Source organism: Colletotrichum lupini, chromosome 2, assembly GCF_023278565.1.
Source record: "Colletotrichum lupini chromosome 2, complete sequence".
Lineage (NCBI taxonomy): Eukaryota > Fungi > Ascomycota > Sordariomycetes > Glomerellales > Glomerellaceae > Colletotrichum > Colletotrichum lupini.
Genome location: NC_064675.1, coordinates 3042600 through 3061004, shown reverse-complemented (window position 1 = coordinate 3061004; position 18405 = coordinate 3042600). Strand labels below are relative to the sequence as shown.

The window sequence follows — 18405 nt, the reverse complement described above, 5'->3', positions numbered from 1 at the left end:
TTCGCAGATCTCTTGGCCCCGTCGTTCTCGCCCTCGACAAAGGACGCCCCGAATTTCGCCCATGCTCACCAGCAATGCCCGAGGGTATCCAGTATTTCAGGCCGCTCGTCTGCCAAGTCCAGCCTTCAAGCCCCATGGACTCTCAGCCGGACCCCCTTGAACCTTCAAATGAGAGTTTATCACAGCCTCTCTTGCAGTTGCCAAGTGCCAAGACCCAATACAGTGAAAGATTTTCCCGTCATTTTGGAATCGGAGAGTTCTCACCGGGGGTGCTACTGGCCGCACTTTTGCTGTCTCTCACATTCACTTCGCCGTTTGCCGGTGGAACACCTCGGCGATCTCTGGTGGTAGTAGTGGTGGTGGCGATACAACACGCTCCTGGAGCTCCTGACTACGCGACCTCCGTGTCATGTCTGCTCCGAGTACCAGTCAAGCAGATGAAATAAGGTCTACGGCTCGGCCTTGCCAAGTGGCATAGGCTAGGCCAAGGATACAAAGGATACGAGAGATAGAAAGATGTATGCTGCCACCTCGGTGAACGGCAAACGTGGTCTCAACTGTTGACTACTGTGCAGCTATTGACGTTCGTGATTTACAACTATGGATGTCAACTACGATTCTTCGAGCATGCATCATTCTGACTTGGTAATCCAAAAAAGACCGTCATACAATTCACGTCAAGCAAGTGTACTCCGTAAACAAGTAATTTGGAAAAGGTTTCCATTGAACGTATTGAAACCATTGCGGCTATCGCTAAATCTGCCTCTCACCTCCTCATGTCCATCCCCCAAACGGCCCCTGGTACTGCGCGCTTCAACCACCTCACCACAGTTTGACTACGGCTCGCAGATATCTCTCCACAACATGAGGCCCCATCTCGTACAGCGCGCGCGACTTGATCACCATCTCCTGCTCTGAGAGGGAGGGATCACCTGTTGGCCAGGCTGAAGTACATACAAGGCCGCCAAACGCCGCGTTTCTATACGCTGCATCCGCCCAACTGTAGGCTTTCGTTCCGTATTCCCCAAACATGTACATGAAACCACAATTGGGTCCCCTCCTCATTATTCGCAAAAGATTTTTGGTTTCCGCTTCCTCGTGAGGGCGTTTTCCCCAGTCCCATATACTCCATCTGCAATATACACTTTGAATTTGAACAACCAATCGAGACTCGTGCCAGAGTCATCCGTTCTCCAGTAATGCGCTGTTATGCTTGCTCGCGATGCAAAAGAGTCAGAAAGCCACGGCGCCACGCTTTTGAATAATCGACAAAGAAACTCGTAAACCGCGTAAAACTCATCATCAGGGCGTAGGCGGCGCATTTGGTGAATGCGGCTCAAAGTCCTGATGTTGAGTTCTTACTCCAGGCCAGAGAGGTGGTCTGCTGAGCTGAAGAGTGGCAGGCTCTTGACTTTGACCTGCGGCAGGGGACCGACGAGAGAAATTGCTTTGCGTCCTTCCCAGACCAGCCGCAGCTTGAGGCGAGAGTGCAGAGGCGTCGCTAATGGTTCTGCTGAGACCCGGTTGCTCATGGTCTTGCTCCTCTTCCAATAGTTGGGCCAGTGCCGCTCCCTGTCTTGGTGGCGCAGGAATGACAGTCACCGGAAGGCTATCTGTCTCGGGAGTTGGTCGCATCTTCTCTCTGATCTTCTCGGCCTGCGTCGCAGCAAAGTCCTCCAAACGAGCCCGGAGATCCCATCTACCCGCATCATCGTGACCTCCACGCACCTCGGGCTTTGACTCGGTGTGGGCCATCACCTCCGCTGGTGGATCGCGGGCAGTGCGGCGGAAGAGTGGATTGGCCACTAAGGATCTCCATCCATTGCGGTTTTTCTCTGTCATGTCCTCCTGGGCCTCTGTGTCGATTTCAACGGTCTTGTGCGTTGCTTGTCTTGGCACGGGCGCTGCCATTGAGAGCTCGTCGTCACTCGTTGTCGATTCGCTCCTAGATGATGTCGAGTTACTCCTCGACACGGCAGCTGCAGCGTTTCTTTGGTTCGCAGCTCGGATGACTGCCTCGGGTGTCCGTGAAGTTGTCTCTGAAGGCAGCTGATATCTTACGGCATATACGGTGCTCGCTGCGCTGGCTGTGTCTGTACGGCTGACGGGCGTCACCGCGGGTGCGGGCCGAGAGGGCCACATGGGCGGACGCAACAGACCGCCCTTTGATCTCTGGCCGCTTTGATTGTTTGTTCCCGAGTTGGTGTGGGCGTGGTTAGAGCGATATCTGGAGGCGATTTGTGTCATGCCTGGCCAAAGGTTGCCTCGCTCGGCCGAGGGAGGACCTTGAGCGCCAGAACCACCCTGAGGTCCGTCTTCACCACCGTCACCGTCCCTACCACCGTTTCTGTTCTTTCTCCTCCTAAGCCATGGGAACTCAGACGCCGAGACTTCCAGCATTTCATCGCCGTCGAAAATCTCGCGTCCTAAAATACCGTCCTTCTTCTCTTCTCTTTCCAATGCCTCAATCCTCTCTACCCATTCCCAAACCACTACACTGGCGCCTGCAGCACCGACCCAGCGAACGTAGTCTCCCCAGACAGCGAATTCTGGCTGTGCCATATCCAGTACGAAGAAAACGACTGGGACAAGGATGGCGAAGAGTGATAGTGCAGAGACCAGAATCATGTTCTTCATCAAGGGATGGTAGAAGGCGTATCGCTTCTTCATAAGTGAATAGTAAATGACCCATGCGGCGTATAACAGGCCGAGGGACAGTTGAAATAGGTAGCTGAGAGCGGGAACGGCGTCCACGAAGCTTCGTGGACGGGCGTTGCCATTGCTTCCGCTGGTGGGATACTGGAAGCTGTTCAAGGCGCTGAAGATGAGGTTCAACGTAATCAGCGCAAAGGCAGTCCACTTGATGATAACCTTTTCCCGCTGACGTGGGAAGAGTCGGATGAGAGTTTGGGCTTGTGCAAGCCACAAAAAGGTGTCTGAAATGAGGCGAATGACTTTCAGTTCGGTTCCGTCCATAACCTCCGACTGCATCTTTTTGGCGTCTTGAATTGACCACTGGTACTGCTGCTCGGCAACTTTAAACGTATCGGCGCTTGCTATGGTGAGAGAAATTGCAACGGTGACGGCGGCCACCTTCTGCAGCCATGGTCGACCTCCGATGCTGATTCCATTCGATGTTCCACCACTCGTAAACCCGCGTCGGCCGAGATATACCACTCCACCGTCAAGAAATGATCGGGGAGTAATGAAAAGCATGATCACAAGCATGTATGCTGTTACTGTCGTCGCGGCGAGGGCGTAGCAGACGGGGAAGATGGAGGCGAAGAAAGGGTCACGCAGGTCGTTGTATTGTACCGCGCCTCCGGTCGTGGTTTCTTCATAGTTGATTCCATTGTTCGCAATAATAATAGGCGCGGCGGTCGCGATTTTCGCGGCTGCTGCCCCAGCGGCGCCCAGAGAGGGCAAGGGACTCGCGGCTGCGGCGAGATCTACCATGATGGCGGCGCCGACTCGTCGGATGCTTGTCGATGAAGAACAGAGCGGCCAGCCGCAGGCGAGGATCGAAAGAGGCTTCGTCCTACTCGCGAACACTCGCCATCGAATAAGCTTCGCAGTCGTCGGTGGATTCGCAGTGTTGATTGGCGTAGGCGTCGAGTTGTTGTCGTCGAGCGACGCGAGTTCCGGGACTCGGTCGGGCGGATGGGTGCGGCGAGCGTCGAGGATACGAGTCCAGGCGTTCTGAAGTCGCGCACAGAGTCGTCGAAGGGTTGAGCAGTTAGTTCGAAGTAATCGTCAATGTTCCAAGTTCTCCCAGGCGAAGACCAAAATAGCCAAAGGTCACAATCGAATTGTTAATAAACCGGGTCGAGGTTGAGGTTGTCGGTAGAAAGCGTTCCAAGAAGGCTTGCGTGTGGGGGATGTGGGAGGGATCGCAGGCTGGGCGCCGAGAGATTTTGGGAGGACAAGAGAATACGGGGGAGAGAGAGAGGGCAAAAGAAGGAGGCCGGGGGGAAAGGAGAGTGTAAAAGCTACTTCCGGGGGGGCTGCTGAGTCGCCGTAGAGGGGAAGGCGGCGTGCTGAATGGTGTGTACGGTGTTGCGCTTTGTTAGATTGGTGCTGGCCAGATCTGGCTGTTCTTGCTCGTCTGGTGGAGTCGTAGACCGTCTCGAAAGTGTTTTGGAATAGCAAGTCGGGGGGACGCGGATGGATATGGGATAGAATTGGGGGGGAGCAGCGACTCTCCCAGTGTCATTCTGATTCTCGAGGGGGGTGCCGGGGCGGTACGTGGTTTTGGTGCGAGGAAGGCGAAGCACACTGTAAGCCGTGGGACTGGGATTATCTACACACCCTCTCCGGCTCTGCGTTTCCGCTAACTGTGCTTAATGCTATCGGATACGACTCGGACCATGGTGATTGTACGTGGATGCCGTGGCATGAGGAGTGGGGCTCATGTAGCCCTCATCTTCAGCGCACAGTCGCTGTACTGTGAATTCCCGAGTCAGAGGGACCGGCTCTCTCTCAAGAGTTGTCGCGAAGCACTGCGCGATCGTGTAGTGACAGCTTGGCAGACCCGACGAGATTCGGGGCGATCTACAGACACCAAGAAAAGGGTCCTTCGCCGTTTGGCAAGAAGGCGTGTGAAGAAGCTTCCGACTCTGCATGGCATTGCCGGACGCCATTCCGCAATCCATCGTCGATCCGTGAGGGCGCTGGCTCCAGCTTCGTGGGATTGTCAGATGGGAGACAAAATACGCAGTATTGCGTACCTACCACAGTACAGTAGGTACGACACGTGCTATCCGACACCAGGGTATGGCTGCGAATAATTGATTGACTTGCTTCCAAAGAAGCACCAAGTATGAGATTCAATACCGTCGCATTGAAATTGCAGCGAGAAGGCGTGCAAAGACCCCGCCTATGCCCCTTCTTCGTCAGCTTTGCACTGTGAGCACTCAGGACGAGCGCTGCCATCGAGATCAGACGGGAGGGGAAAGTTGGTGTTAGAGAACAAATCAGCCTGTCGGCTGTCGTTCACGTCCTGCATCGCGTGGTATGACAGAAGGCTCGTTCAAAAAAGCTTCTTCGCGGGCTGTCACGAGTCCTAGCAGTGGAGAGTCCGTCGTCGTCTAATTGAGGCTGGCATTCGACTATTGAATTATCGTTGGGCAATAAGGAAGAATCACTCAGGCGCGCCACCATCTAACGGATTCGGCAAGCAGAAAGCGGTGCTGCTCGATATCCGGCGACATTGGGAGAAGTCAACTCGGTACTGTTCTGGAATACCTAGACCAGCGTGCCAGGTGAGCCAGACAAGTGGACGCCGCCAGTCCCGTCAGCCACCTGCATCGTGGGTGTCCCTACCTACAAAAATAAGTGGTAGACATTATCTAATACAGAAAGAGTACGTACTCTGGGGAGTACGACACTGTACGCCCAGCGCTAGTCAATAGCAGGCTGCATCGCCGTGCCCACCGTTGAAGTGAAGAAAGAGCGTGTCCGCGAGGGTTGGCTGAAGCTGGGAACGAGAACGGTGCGGTGGTACGGTGGGTGTCTAAGCCTCCCCGTCTCGAGGGGAGCACCCTGACACGGAGAAGGGCAGCCGCGCTGATCAAGTACACAATTCAGATGGCCGGCCAGTCGTCTCTTGAGTACTGAGCTCGGAGCGTTTTGTCTTGGCTCATGAAACACGGAAAAAGGGTAAAAGGGCTGACCAAGAGTGTAACCCCTCGACTGGTACTCGACTCTCACCCCGTCGATTCATCACTCGTTACCTTTGTACTTTTTTCCTCTGAACTTGATGAAAGCAGGGGGAGCGGTGACATCAGGAAATTCGGTCTCATCGTCGCCTATCGTGGCTCTGCCAACTCTAAATAAAATAGAGGTGAGAGCGTATCCGTAGTTTATGCTTGTGATCGCTGTCGATTTAATACGGAGACGGAAGAATTGAACGGACGGACGGTTTGTGCTACCAAGACGGAGAGGAGAACGGAAGGAGCCCCAGTGCTGACAGCCTCCAGGGCTGGCTTGCTTCGGCGGCCACTGAGCTGGATGAGGAAATGATGAAAGGCCAGCGCTGCGGAAGGATCCCACACTGTGCCAGGGTCCCCGGGCACGGCGTTTCCTCTTGCAACCACGCCCCTTGCCCCGGGCTCACCCATCCGGTCAAGAGACGTCCAATGAGCAGAGTCTTTGGGCGAGAACTGCGGGTCATCCGCAACCCATGGACGCGGGCCAACGTCCAAATGGGTGACTGGCCGAGTACGTACCTGTGTTGGAAATGAGCAGGGGAAACTTGTGCAAAAAAAACCACCACTGACAGGCCACCACTAAGCAGGTCCTTTGGCGGCGTAGCCCTGTCTTTTGTGACGGATATGAGGCGCTAGGATTGATTTTTCTTTTGCTTTGGAACAAGCTTCCCGTCCGTCCCTTCTCGGCCATTTGCATCGTTCCCGAGTCCGCAAAAAGGGGATCAAGAGCTCAGGCCAACGGCAAATCCTCATCGACACAGGGGTTCTAAAAAGTTTTCTGGGTGTTGCTTGTTTGGAAGGATGCTTGATGTGCAAGTATTCGTACGAATGGTGTGATAAATACATTATACATGTGTTGAAGGAGAGTGAGGTGATGTCGGTATCCGGCAAAGCATATCGACTTGGCCTACGTTGCTGCAGACGAGGAGTGGCAGACAATCAGCAGAACGGCAGGTGGCAGCCGGGCCAAAACCTGTTGTTGGCTCTAGGTACTGTCCAGTCCAGTGGCCAAGTACCAGATGGTGTTGCCCCCATTCAACCCCGCAGATAATCGTGCGTACCTTGGTCTGTAGGTACAGATGGAATCATGGGAGGCAGGCACGGGAGGGCGCTTGCTAAGTTACCTATTCTTGGACCTTTGGGAGCTTGCAGCCGGACGAATTGGCAGGCTTCGGTGGTGCAATAAGTGAGTGTTGTGTTCTTTGGTAAGGTACGAATGTGTCGTGATTGCCACCGGGCTACAGCCTGCAGCATCAGATAGGTAGGTGGTATGCCATCCGTAGGTATCCGTAAGGAAAGCGTGGGAAGGTAAGCAGATGAGGTGGCTTGTGCTTTCTTTCTTTCCCCCGTTCTTCGTGCTTCCTTCTTAAACTTCCCCAACCCGACACCCCGTCTTTTCCACACCTGCCCGTCTTGGCTCTGTTCCTCTTGGCAAAGCTTATCACTCGTGGCTAGCCAGCGATCTTGGCGATTGGATTTTCCTCTCATCCGTCTTTCATCGTCCCTTCCTTTCCCGTCCAACCCACCTGCACACACCGTCAGGTTGCTTCTGACTGGCTCAAGGCGGGGGCAGCCTGCCGTTATGTCCTTGCCGTTGCCGCTGCCGTTGCTTGCGCCTGCCCGTGCTGCCGTCCTGCCCGTCTCTGAATCTGACGGATGTCTCTCAATTTTTTATTTTTTATTTTTCCCTTTGCTATTGCCCGCTCCAGACGAACCGCATCCATAGCACGGCGCGCATACTCTAGCACGCGGCTCCAGCGAAAATAATCAGCCCACACGGCTACTTTACCCTCATGACACTGTCGCAGCATTAGTGTCACGGTTCACAACCTGCTCCTACTCAACACAGACACAGTCGTACGGCTCAAGCCAGCTTGTGCGTTTTTTTTTTTGTTTTTTTTTAGTGTCCCTGATCGCGGACCCGCATCACCCAGCTTCAGTCTGAGCTAAGGAGTACGCGACTTGCTTGCAAGGCCGGCCGAATTAAAGTGAGGCAAGCGGCCGAGTCTCGACTTTCACACCCAAACCCCGCCGGCTGACACGACACGCGACACACTCTCTGCATTGGCCAGTAAACGACCATCTACCTCGCCTCAAGCTCGTCGATCTATTTGTGTATCCGTAGACATTTTGACCAGAGAGTCTGATTGATTGTGATCTAACTCGGAATGGAAACCACACGACGCATTATTCCCACCAGGAACAGCGCTGTAGACAACACAGCTGAGTTCAAGATCTCAAGTAATCGATGCGCTTTGATCATAATGAGGACTGATTAATGCTGAGATTCAGACAAGTCAAGAGCATCTCAAAGTTGGGGCTGGAAGCGGTCGAAAGCTTCAAATCAGACAATCAGGCTCCGACGAGAGCTATCAAGCCAGTGCCAAATCGCCTCGCCAAACACACCAGCTGGCATGAGTGAAGTCGTCTCGGTCTGGACTGCGTACCTCGTAAAGTGCAACAAAACCACATATCCCAGTCACGCAGTCTTCTATAGAGCCGGCGTCGGCTAGTCAAGACACGACGCCGTTCACGTCGCTTCCAATGCGGTTGAGCATTCACCGGTGTCTCCTAGACTTTGCCGCTTCTTTTGCATTCCCCGTCCCGAACCTTTTAGGTTAACATCCGAGGCGCTACTCGCCGCGACCACAGTTCCCTCCTCTCTTGGCCTACGACAAGCCTTTACCCTGTATCGAGACTCCTACCCTAACATTCGTAACTCGCATTCAGGGCGTGGTGAAACTCATCACCTGAGATCTATGATTTATCGCCAAGTCGAGTGTGTCCGTCGTAGTCCGTCGCACCTCTGAGGTTGTCTACCTGATGTGTCTGCTCTCTTCGCGGGCCAAGTAAGGGAGTCTAGGTCCCGAAGCGGTATGCCAGGTGAGTCCATGGATGGTGTGGATGCTTTCTACAATCTTCACGATGAACCCGGCGGCTACTTTGCAAAGCTGCTGAATCTGCCCCCGATCGGGAGACCTGGAACGGAGACTTTGTTTTTCTCGTCTTTCGGTATCCGGAATCCGGCTAGCTTCTGCTGTCGACCACCTTCTCTTAAGGAGATGCTAAGCCGTCTTGGAAAGGAGAAAATGGTCTGACTGGGACTCAGTAACGCGGATCTTGGCGATCTGCCTTACTGCTGTGTAGAGTTGGAAGGTCCCTCGGCGAGTTGCATTTCTCCAAAATAGGCAACACCACCAACACCATGGCTAAGATAGAATCACACAGAATCTGTACGCCAGCATGATCTAGACTTTTCTCAAGTGTCTAAATCGTCTTGGCAGCGTGGCGGCTCTCATTTAGGCCTCGCTGGGTCATCTTGAGACCTCTGCAGCATTCCTGATGGTGTGCAATCGACCACTCGGGTTCCGTGAGCTGTACCAATCAAGGACAGACAGTGACGCAAGAGTCTCTCTCTTTCATTCTCTGCCAACACCGAGTATTTGAGGACCCAAGAATGTCAATTCTTCAGAGACCACAGTGAGGCATGATGGGTACATTCCGCCGGAGGAGATTTCACAAACCAGCTGCCTCTGCGGTAGGCCAGATGGACCAAAGCAAAAAGGTATTCCTAGCGCCAGCCTCACGAGTGCTTGGCAGTGTGTGTTGAAGGTAAACACTTCTCGATAACGAGAGCGATGCGCTACCGTAACTCTATGTCGCCTCACCCACGTCACAAGCAAACCCTCACAGAATATTCCCAATTCGTCGTGAACACCATCTCAGGGGTATCAATTATACAACCTTCATCGCAAACGCCTTTCTGTCTCTCTCCACACCTAGCACTTCACCCCCCTTTTCCCCTTTCCTCTCCTCAGGAGCAGAGTGAACTCAACCCTCCTGCTCAAACGTATCGTTCAGATACCCAACAAAGCTCTCCCTCATCCTCTCCGCGCTAAAGTTGCCCACGCCCTCGAGCCCGATCCCGCCACGGTTCAAACCCACAAACGCCCTCCTCAGCCTCTGAAGCTGCGGCAGACCGACCTTGCGACCAGGAAGCTGCACGACAAGCTCCTTCTTCTCCCCTCCCGCCCCATCATCCCCCCTGGAGACCTTGACCTCCCCGCCCTCCTCCCCTTCAGCCTGCGCCTCCAAAATCCTCTTCACGACATCCTGCGTCTCGCGGTCCAGCACGTACAGGTAATCCCCGCTCGTGTCACGGCTGCGCTGGACCGTCGCCTGGTTGGGCTTGATGACCTTCCGCCCCGTACCCGCGACGGCGTCCCAGATGTCGTCGCACACTTTTGCCGTCTGCGCCGCGTCGTCGTCCCAGATGAGGGTGAAGAGCGGGCTGTCCCAGCGCGTCATCGGGTTTGGCTCCTCGTACCGGAAGACGAGGTTGTCCCAATTGTCCGCGTCGTAGGGCTGCTGCTCTTCGTCGGTGTCGTCTTGCTTCGTCTCGTCTTCTGTGTTTGCCTCCTTTGCGTCCTCCGGGATCTGACTGCTATCCATTTGTGCTTCCTCTGTCGCGGTCGTCGTCGTCGTCGATGCAGCCGCCCCTCGCCTCCTCAACCTCTCCTCATTTATCCCCCTAGCCCTCTCAACTCCACACCCAATCTGAAGCACGACGCTCGGCGTCCTCATAGCTTTAGCCTCGCAGTGCAACTGGTACCGCCACCCCTTGATGTAATTCATCCCGTCCAAAATAACAATATCCCGGTCCGACAGCACGCGCTTCACGGCGCCGTAGACAGCCGCCCTGGCGTCCTTTTCCGAGGCGTTGGCGGAGCGCGTGTGCGCGCGCACCTTGTTCGGGTCGAGGTCGTACACATCGCGCGATATCGAGAGCGTCGAGTCGGAGATGTAATGGAGTCGGTACGGTGGTGATTGTTTGCTGCTGCCGTCGGCGGCGGCGGCGGCGGCGATGCGTGCTGCCAGGTGGGCTTGCAGCTGTTTTGCGCGGGTCGTCTTACCCGAGGTCGGGAGACCTGATACTACGATCAACTGTCACAGAGTTAGCTTCTTTTTCCCACGAGCCCAGGAATGGCAAGACTCACCGGCATACTGGCGGTTCGTGTGTTGGGAGGGATTGCCGTTGAACGTGAGTGACAGACTTTGGCGGGGTTTCTGGGGATTTTTTGCATCTGCGATCAGCTACCCCACCTACCAAATCGGGACTCAAGTCATTGGCGCAGCTTGCCTATAATGTAGCCATCTTCACATGATTTCAGGAGTAATTACAGAGAATCATACGCGTAATAAGTAATGTATTGATTCTCGATACTTTCGAGTATGGGTATCATGAGGTCTCTGACTCTGCAAAACGCCTAAATCCCCTTCTACGTGCAATCCGCCACTGTCCCTCGCAAATGAAAACTCTCCTCAGTCATCCATATTCTCGTCCTCGTCAACGTCACCTTCAGGTTCCTGAGCGCCCACGATGTCAATATAGAAAATCATGCGCTCTCCCGCCAGATCCATCATCTCCTTGGCGTAGATGTCCCGCGGACTGGGGCCCTTTTTTCCGCGGCCCCGACGGCTCGGGGTCGTCGCGCTCCTCCGGTTCGTACCTCTGGCCTTGGCCTTCCGTGCCTCAATTCCCTTGAGCGCGGCTTTTCGGAGCCTGTCTCTGGCTTCCTTGGTCTCTTCCGCCGGTATCGTGTAAAGCAGGCTCTCAAGGATCAGCGCCACCCTGGCGTTGTCTTCTGGGTCAATGGTATTAGCATGGTGACCCAGGTAGCACAACTCGAGGACGTCTGCGTTTATGATGATCCCGCTGTCCTCCCCCTTGATGACCTTCTTCGGGTCTTCATATCCGGAGGGCAGCAGTTGATCGAGCTGAACGGCCAGAAAGTCGATCTTGAAGGCAGCTCCGTATCGCTGGATGTACGAACTCATGTCGGTGATGAATTGGTGAAAGAACGAAAGGGGTTGCTGCTTGAGTAACCTGCACAAGTCCAGCGTGTATTCGTTGTGGTCCATGAACTCCTCGGGCATATTGTAGGCAACCTCGGAAAGGAGCTCCATCAGTCTCAGACGAAGGGGAATCGAATCTGCCAGTGGGGCAGCGACAAAATCTCCAGCTTTCCTGGCTGGTGTGCGTGGTGTACGAGGCGTGCCCGGTGTACCCGCCTCGGAGGGTTCGTCGTCCGTCAACTCTTCGTTGAAATAGTCGCCAAATTGGTCGTTCTCGATATCAAGCGTAGCCATTCGTTTGCGTTTCTTGTCCTCGCTCGGTAGCCCCTTTATCTCCTTGTTGAACACCTCGGGAAATTTCGCCAAGGATGAGGTGCAGCCGTCAGCGAAGACGGCTTGAAGGATCATCCTCAGAGCACCTCGCCCGGAGTCAGTCTTCTGCTTGATGTACATGACAAGGATTGACTCTCGCATGTGTGTCCAGTTCTGAGGTTGCTGTGATGAGGCCAAAGACTCCTCATCAAGGCGTTTCCGTTCGTAGATGTCAGCCTCGAGAACGTCAATCATGAATTTCAGCCAGGTCTTCCAGAAGCGCCAACGGTGAGGATGTAGTCTGCTGCAGTTGAAGGCCCAGCCGAGAACAGCCCAGAAGTCCTGCGCGCGCTGCCATATGCTATCTTCGTTGGCCAACTTGTTGTTGCCGATCTGATCACCGTCGAGATCCTCGTCCTCCTCATCGTGGTATCGGTTCCGGCGGCCATACTGGACCCCATGGAACTGGAACGCATTCCTAAAGCCGGCATTGATGGGTCCAACAATGGCGAGCAAATTACGCAGGTAGTCCAGCGTCTGTGAGCAGACCTCGAGACGGTCGGCGCCGGGGGCTCGAGTCGTATGGCTCGGGTGGATGGTCAGGGTGTTGAGGAGGGCAAGGTGGGTTAACGGAGGGACAGGGACGCGCTTCGGGTTGGTGTTGATCTTTCGCGAAAACCCGGCAGTGAGAAGGCTATTGTACAGGCCGAGTGCGCCATTGTCTAGCATAGTCAGCGTATGTCGCGAGGAGGGTGGGCATCTTGCTAACGTACAGAGGTGCTCTTCCAGGTAGATCTGGCAATGTTCCTTCAGCTCACGGGGGAGCAGGGTCGCGGATGAGTACATGCGTTGGGGTGATGCAGGATCTGTGGGAGTCGGTTTTTCGGAGTTGGCATCCGGTGATTGAAAGGCCGTCCTGAATGAGTCTGGCGATGATACGGCAGATAAATCCGTCAAGGACGAAGAGAGCTCCATCACGAGCTGCATGGGGTTTGACGCGTCTGGAGACGCGGTTGGAAATGTCCCACTATCGTCAATTAAAGTCGGGTTGGGCAGGGGCCTACAGGGTCCCTGGTCAGTCCAGAACCTTAAATTACATAAGGCCCTTCCGGCAGAGGGACCCCCAACTCATCTGGCAGCAGCTGTTCACAGCTTTACATCCATCGCTGGTGCACCTGCTGAGTGCTAAACAGCGTAGCTTCTAAGAAGCATCCTAAATTTTGAGAAGCGTCCACATAATTGCGGCTTCATGACGCAATGAGATAAACTATAACCTGGAACTGAACCTTGAATCTGATTTTTCTGAGTGTATAGCTTGAAGGACGGGCAGGTCGAGCTGGTAGAGCTGAACTTCAGTGACTCACATGGGCGAGGCTTCATATGAGCCACCGACCACTTCCGAGAGGTGAGGTACTCAACACAGTTGAAGGCACAGTTGAAGGACCTGGCCTTTCCGTTCTTTCCAGAACTGGAGCAGTAGTAATTTAGGCTTGCGCGGAAAACAGCATCGAAATTGTTCACCACTCATTGAGACCTACCTGATAATCGATAACTTCAATTACAGGCTGGGTGTTTCGGGAAGTCTACAGCAGCGTGCACAATTCAAACACGATAAGGTCGTTGGTGTTTTCTCTTGGTCCCCTGTAAACTATTTATTGTATGTCATCAATGCTATACTCTGTGCAGCGAGTGGCTCATCGTGGTGTCAGCCCCAGTAGTCAGTATGATACATGAGAGTGAGAATGCCACCCCTCCTAGTATGACCTGCTTGTCAAAGGAGCTATGTGTGAGCAAACATCACACAAGCTCCTCAAATACCTTCCCAATACTGTCATTCTCTCCGTAGCAGATTGCGTAAGCCGTCCTAGCATATTCCCTCGCCGGTGCGCATAGCTCAGGGGCCACAATCTTATACACATGGAACATGACGAGGAAGGCCGTTACGATATGCTCGCCAGGTGGACCCCATTTGATGATCTTTAGATGGCGCTTGCCTGATGCTTTCACAGCCCGGCTAGCCTCGAGAATGAAGCCACGAGCCTCGAGACTCTTGATGGACAACTCGAGAGCCTCTAAGTGTTTTCCCCTGTCCAGTCGCTTCTGGGCGAGCGCAAGGTACGAGTCCCATAGTTCCAGACGGTAAGATCCTTTTCCGGCGGCGTGAGTCTCCTCGAGCTGGCCAATTAGCCGTTGTGCCTTGGACTCTTGAGCTAGAGTCCTGCAAGCTTTCATGGTGCTCTTCAACTCTCGGAAAAGCCCTTGGCGTTTTTGGAAAGTCTGCTTCGAGATCGACTTCTTCTCTTCGCACAGCTCACATCGGCAAGTGAACCCCCAATTTTTTAGATGCTTCTGAGTTTCATCATAGCTCGCACATTCATCAGGCGGCCGGTAGCTGATCAGCAACTCCGTGTCGGCGTCCATGTCTCTCGAAGCTCGCACCACCATCACGTCTCCAATGAACGAGCGGCGACAGTTGCCGACACATGAGTGATTGATGTGGGACGCTTGAGTCCAAATGCCGCAGGTGGTATAGCTTCCTTGTTGAACTTCCGTATCAGTCAAGTGGAGGACGGATGCTCGCGGTGCACCGAAGCAATTAAGACCTATGATCTTCGCGACAAGGAACCTGTGATAGAGTTAGTGCTGAGACCTTCGCGTATTCCCATGAGATACTAACGTATCTACCACGGTTCCAATCTGCTCTGCAGTCTCGTCTAGTCGATATCTTCCGCGATGCAAGTCAAAGAAGCGGGAGGCAGTCTGGGGATTATGATGGAGCTTCTGTACAAGGCCGGAAAGAAGATCTGCCTGCCCACCCATCGTCATCCTCTTTGTGTCCCAGCTCACAAGTATCTTGATGTTCTGGCGACTGACAGTATCGTCGTCGCCAGCATAGCTGTATGCAAAGGCTTTCTCGCAGAGAAGAAGTTCACCAGCCTTCACGGGCTTGGTTGTGAAGAGCCCTCGTCCACGTCCAGGGGATTGGCGCACCTCGGCAGGACCAGTGTAGGTCGCACAGTCGATTGTAGGGGGGGTGGCCTTGGCCTGGTCGTGCATGTGCTTCCACTGGTAGATCCCCTGATCTTGCTCACGAATACGGCACATAGTCCGCTCCAGTTCCTTCCCTGCGTCACGGTTTTCGGGGTTCAGGATAACAACTTGACGTAGCTTCTCGGCGCAGAGCGAGAACTGTTCCAGCGCGTAGTGGGCCTTGGCTTCTCTGAACAGTCCTTTCTCGGTTGGGTCATTGTCCTGTCGGCTCTCAATGGCATCGCTCAGTGCCTTCTCCGGGCGATGAAGCTTGAGGTTTGCCAAGGAACGGTTAAGGAGCGCTGCACGCTTATGTTCAGGCGTGGCAGCAGAGTCGAGTGCCTTGGAATATCTAAACCGCATTCAGTAAAAACCTCCTCGATATCAATAGTCATCATATCTGCTGCTCACAAGATTTCTGCTTTTCCCCAATCTTGCTGTGCTACAGCATTGTTTCCTTGCTGCCGGATCTTCTCGGAATTGGCACTAGGAGTCCACGTCTTCCACTGCGACGGGATGCGTTCGTCGCCCTCGGGTAGTAGGATGATGTCGTCAACGTGGTCCACTCGTAAACTGTATTTGCCATCGGTAGTCGCCTTGAAGAACGGGTCCTTGATGAGGCAGATGCTGCCTTCCGGGAATATGTCGTCAGGTTGCATAACCCTATGATCCGGCTGGTTGTAAAGTTGGAGTAAGACGGCGGTGCCGGCCTTGTCCTCAGTAATGGCCATGATTGCGTTGATCTGATCCGTGGGCGTCATTGTCCGTACGATGACTAGCTTGCCTCGGTGGTGCTCTTCCAACCTCATCTTGGAGATTGGCAGAGGCTTTAGCTCGTTGACAGGCTGGATACAGGGCAGATATGCCGGTGGAACCTGAGTAGTTGCAATATTCGACCCTCCACTAGAAGCTGCCGGCCGTGATATGCGCATTGATCTTGCCAGCATGAACTGCATCACCAACACATCGGGGGGAGGATGATCATGAGGAACGTATCCTTTTCTGCGGCCACCTCGTTCCGCGGCAGCTTGGAGCCGTTCCATGAAGGAGGCAAAGTCGCCGAGATTAGAAACGTCCCTGACGTCCATGGCGATTAAAAGATGATGTAACGCGTCGGTGTTGATTGATCCTTGTTATCGTAGCTAAATTCGCAGATTCGGTCCTCGAGGTGAGTGCGTTGGGTGAGGTATGAAGAAGAAGAAGAGGTAAGAAGAAGAAAAAGAAGAAGAATTAATAAGGCAGGGTAGGAGCAGGTTTTAATTTTGTTTGAATGTAGATGAGTACATGATTGGGTACTCATACATCTGTTGGTCGTATGCGGGAGGCCGACTGCCTGACGGGAAGATTTTAGGCACAGCCTTGTTGTTCAGATTTAGGCTCACTTGAGGTACTTAGGTAGCATATCAAAAAAGCTCAACTCTGAAGTCTCACTTGATAGTAAGGGGTCTCGGCCAGTATGCAACACGGTCTCCTGCCTCGAGGGAGCTACGTACCTTATTTGTCCTCCACGACACAGGAATATCCCATGGCGGAGGCTATCTCTAAGAGGAAAATCACACTTGGAGATGAATCTTGAGTCTCAGACTATCGATCGAGGTAAAGATCGATTAAATCCACAAGCTCAGTGAGTCTCAGCCTTGAAAATGCTCTGAAGGAGAGAATAGAGGAATGGCCATTACTTCTTCATCGCCACAAAGCCATTATGCTTCAAAAGTCCTTTCACCGCAGATGTCTTTCTATAAACAGACAACTCTCTTTAGCGTAGCTACTTCTTCATCCCTGTGTTACCAAACGTACATGACTCCAAGTCCAAAACTGGCATGTAGGCCAATGGCTATGTAAACCCAAAACTCTCAAGACATTCATAAATCTAGGTTTTTGTCTCTAATCTTAGCAAAGGCTAGGCCAGTGGCAACTAAAATGGTGGAAACCAATCCAATATAAGAGTAGACTTGATATAATGAAGTATAAAGGCTATCAAAGAGGCAGGCCGATGAGCCCTTGTTGCCATATCTTTTCCCATCAGGTGGTGGTGTTACTTGGCCACGGGATGCCTACCCCTCAGCAGCCCATGCACCAGAGTCTTCCAGCGTTTTCCATCACCCTTCGTCACCTCAGCACCACGTAAACAAGCTTTTAAAAAGAATCTGCTCTCTGTAGCGCCATTTGAGGGTAATTCTGAGTACCATGTGACCCGCCTCACAGTGCTTGGGGTTGATCGCATTCAACCCGGCAAAGCCGAGCTTCATATGTAAGGATCGCCGTGGTCCCTGAGATTCTCAAACCAAGACACATGATCAACGAAAAGAAATGCAATGCCGCGTAGAGAAGTTTGTATAAATTGGACATGATTGCATCGCTATGAAGAATTGTGCAAAGTGATGTTGAGAAACGTTGACTGCAGTAGCAACAGCACTACAGAAGCGGACAGCATTTAAGGTAGAGTTTTGCTATTGGGGCAGTACTGTTTGGCTATCGGGGCAGTAACCCACTTTTCTAGCCAATCAGCGCCTGACGTCTTAACTTTAAATTCCTCTGCCCCGCTGCACCTGCCCACGGGCCATTTAGCGCACCTCTGCTCTGTTCCGCCGCACTTACGTAAGGCAGTAGCGCGCCTACGAGCTACATAAAGCAACTGCCCACGGTCGCAACTACCCACGGTCGCAATTGCCCATTTCCGATCGAAATCGCCTAGTTTTAACTATAATTTCCTGATTATAATTATAACTACTGACTAAGGTAAACAACGGCAATTGCGACCATGGGCAATTGCGACCGTGGGCAATTGTGACCGTGGGCAGTTGCCTCATGTGGCTCGTAGGCGCGCTGCTACCTTACGTAAGTGCGGCGCTGACGGCTGGGTGTGGGGTAGGGTCCAAGCTTCTATATAGAAGTCCCTCATTGGCTAGAAAAGTGGGTTACTGCCCCGATAGCCAAACAGTACTGCCCCAATAGCAAAACTCTTAAGGTATGCACCCCTGTCTACGAGCTATCCCACGCTTCAACTGATCTTACAGGTGCCTCAGTCCATCAGAATATGCAGTCAGGATCTACACTCAACCGACCTCCGAGCCTCGTCATTAGGGACCCGCCAGACGACAACGGGTGGCCCAACATCCCACCGCTCCCACTCCCACCTCCGCTTAGCCCCCTCCGCAAAGGGCGTACATCCACCCCGACGACATGTCACGATTGCCTAAAGCGGATGAAGGACGCATGGCATTGGTTGAGAGGGTCATTCACTCGCTGGAGAAGGGGTGGCCACAAGAGAAGCCCCATAGCCGCATGAAGGGCGTGTGTGTGTAAGGGTGTAAGTGTGTGTATATATAGGTCAACTTCAGCCTATAGATGCCCAACAGAGATGCCGTAGCCTTCCCTTCTCGTATCGTAACTGTGAGCGTGGTGTGTACCCCTCCCCTCATATCGGAATCATCGTCCTCCTCCAATGATATCGTCGTAGAAATGTCCCAAAACGCCCCTCTGTATGCAAGATCCCGCG

General features: G+C 53.4%; 8 protein-coding genes across 8 annotated transcripts; 2 read left to right on the top strand and 6 right to left on the bottom strand.

Annotated features, from left to right (window-relative positions):
- Positions 1-1302: 1302 nt before the first annotated feature.
- CLUP02_03204 (uncharacterized protein) lies at positions 1303-4369 on the bottom strand (the record flags this gene model as incomplete). Its single annotated transcript, XM_049282229.1, has 2 exons — positions 1303-3699; positions 4358-4369. The coding sequence occupies 2 exons, from the start codon at positions 4367-4369 to the stop codon at positions 1303-1305; spliced, it is 2409 nt and encodes an 802-aa protein (XP_049139372.1).
- Positions 4370-4459: 90 nt separating this feature from the next.
- On the bottom strand, positions 4460-4627 carry CLUP02_03203 (uncharacterized protein; the record flags this gene model as incomplete). The annotated part of the gene is made up of 1 exon (XM_049282228.1): positions 4460-4627. The coding sequence occupies one exon, from the start codon at positions 4625-4627 to the stop codon at positions 4460-4462; it is 168 nt and encodes a 55-aa protein (XP_049139371.1).
- Positions 4628-5400: 773 nt separating this feature from the next.
- CLUP02_03202 (uncharacterized protein) lies at positions 5401-7196 on the bottom strand (the record flags this gene model as incomplete). Its single annotated transcript, XM_049282227.1, has 8 exons — positions 5401-5612; positions 5673-5704; positions 5756-5807; positions 5915-6227; positions 6286-6437; positions 6646-6775; positions 6845-6946; positions 7113-7196. 8 exons carry the CDS (start codon positions 7194-7196, stop codon positions 5401-5403), a joined length of 1077 nt encoding a protein of 358 aa, XP_049139370.1.
- Positions 7197-7290: 94 nt separating this feature from the next.
- Positions 7291-8532, top strand: CLUP02_03201 (uncharacterized protein; the record flags this gene model as incomplete). Its single annotated transcript, XM_049282226.1, has 9 exons — positions 7291-7347; positions 7435-7584; positions 7643-7661; positions 7781-7829; positions 7909-7949; positions 8001-8126; positions 8188-8309; positions 8361-8444; positions 8503-8532. 9 exons carry the CDS (start codon positions 7291-7293, stop codon positions 8530-8532), a joined length of 678 nt encoding a protein of 225 aa, XP_049139369.1.
- Positions 8533-8599: 67 nt separating this feature from the next.
- Positions 8600-8855, top strand: CLUP02_03200 (uncharacterized protein; the record flags this gene model as incomplete). The annotated part of the gene is made up of 2 exons (XM_049282225.1): positions 8600-8747; positions 8818-8855. The coding sequence occupies 2 exons, from the start codon at positions 8600-8602 to the stop codon at positions 8853-8855; spliced, it is 186 nt and encodes a 61-aa protein (XP_049139368.1).
- Positions 8856-9539: 684 nt separating this feature from the next.
- CLUP02_03199 (RNA polymerase II elongator complex subunit) lies at positions 9540-10711 on the bottom strand (the record flags this gene model as incomplete). Its single annotated transcript, XM_049282224.1, has 2 exons — positions 9540-10652; positions 10706-10711. 2 exons carry the CDS (start codon positions 10709-10711, stop codon positions 9540-9542), a joined length of 1119 nt encoding a protein of 372 aa, XP_049139367.1.
- A 319-nt stretch (positions 10712-11030) lies between these two features.
- On the bottom strand, positions 11031-12863 carry CLUP02_03198 (uncharacterized protein; the record flags this gene model as incomplete). The annotated part of the gene is made up of 2 exons (XM_049282223.1): positions 11031-12598; positions 12650-12863. The coding sequence occupies 2 exons, from the start codon at positions 12861-12863 to the stop codon at positions 11031-11033; spliced, it is 1782 nt and encodes a 593-aa protein (XP_049139366.1).
- An 810-nt stretch (positions 12864-13673) lies between these two features.
- CLUP02_03197 (uncharacterized protein) lies at positions 13674-15994 on the bottom strand (the record flags this gene model as incomplete). Its single annotated transcript, XM_049282222.1, has 3 exons — positions 13674-14502; positions 14554-15258; positions 15318-15994. 3 exons carry the CDS (start codon positions 15992-15994, stop codon positions 13674-13676), a joined length of 2211 nt encoding a protein of 736 aa, XP_049139365.1.
- Positions 15995-18405: the final 2411 nt, after the last annotated feature.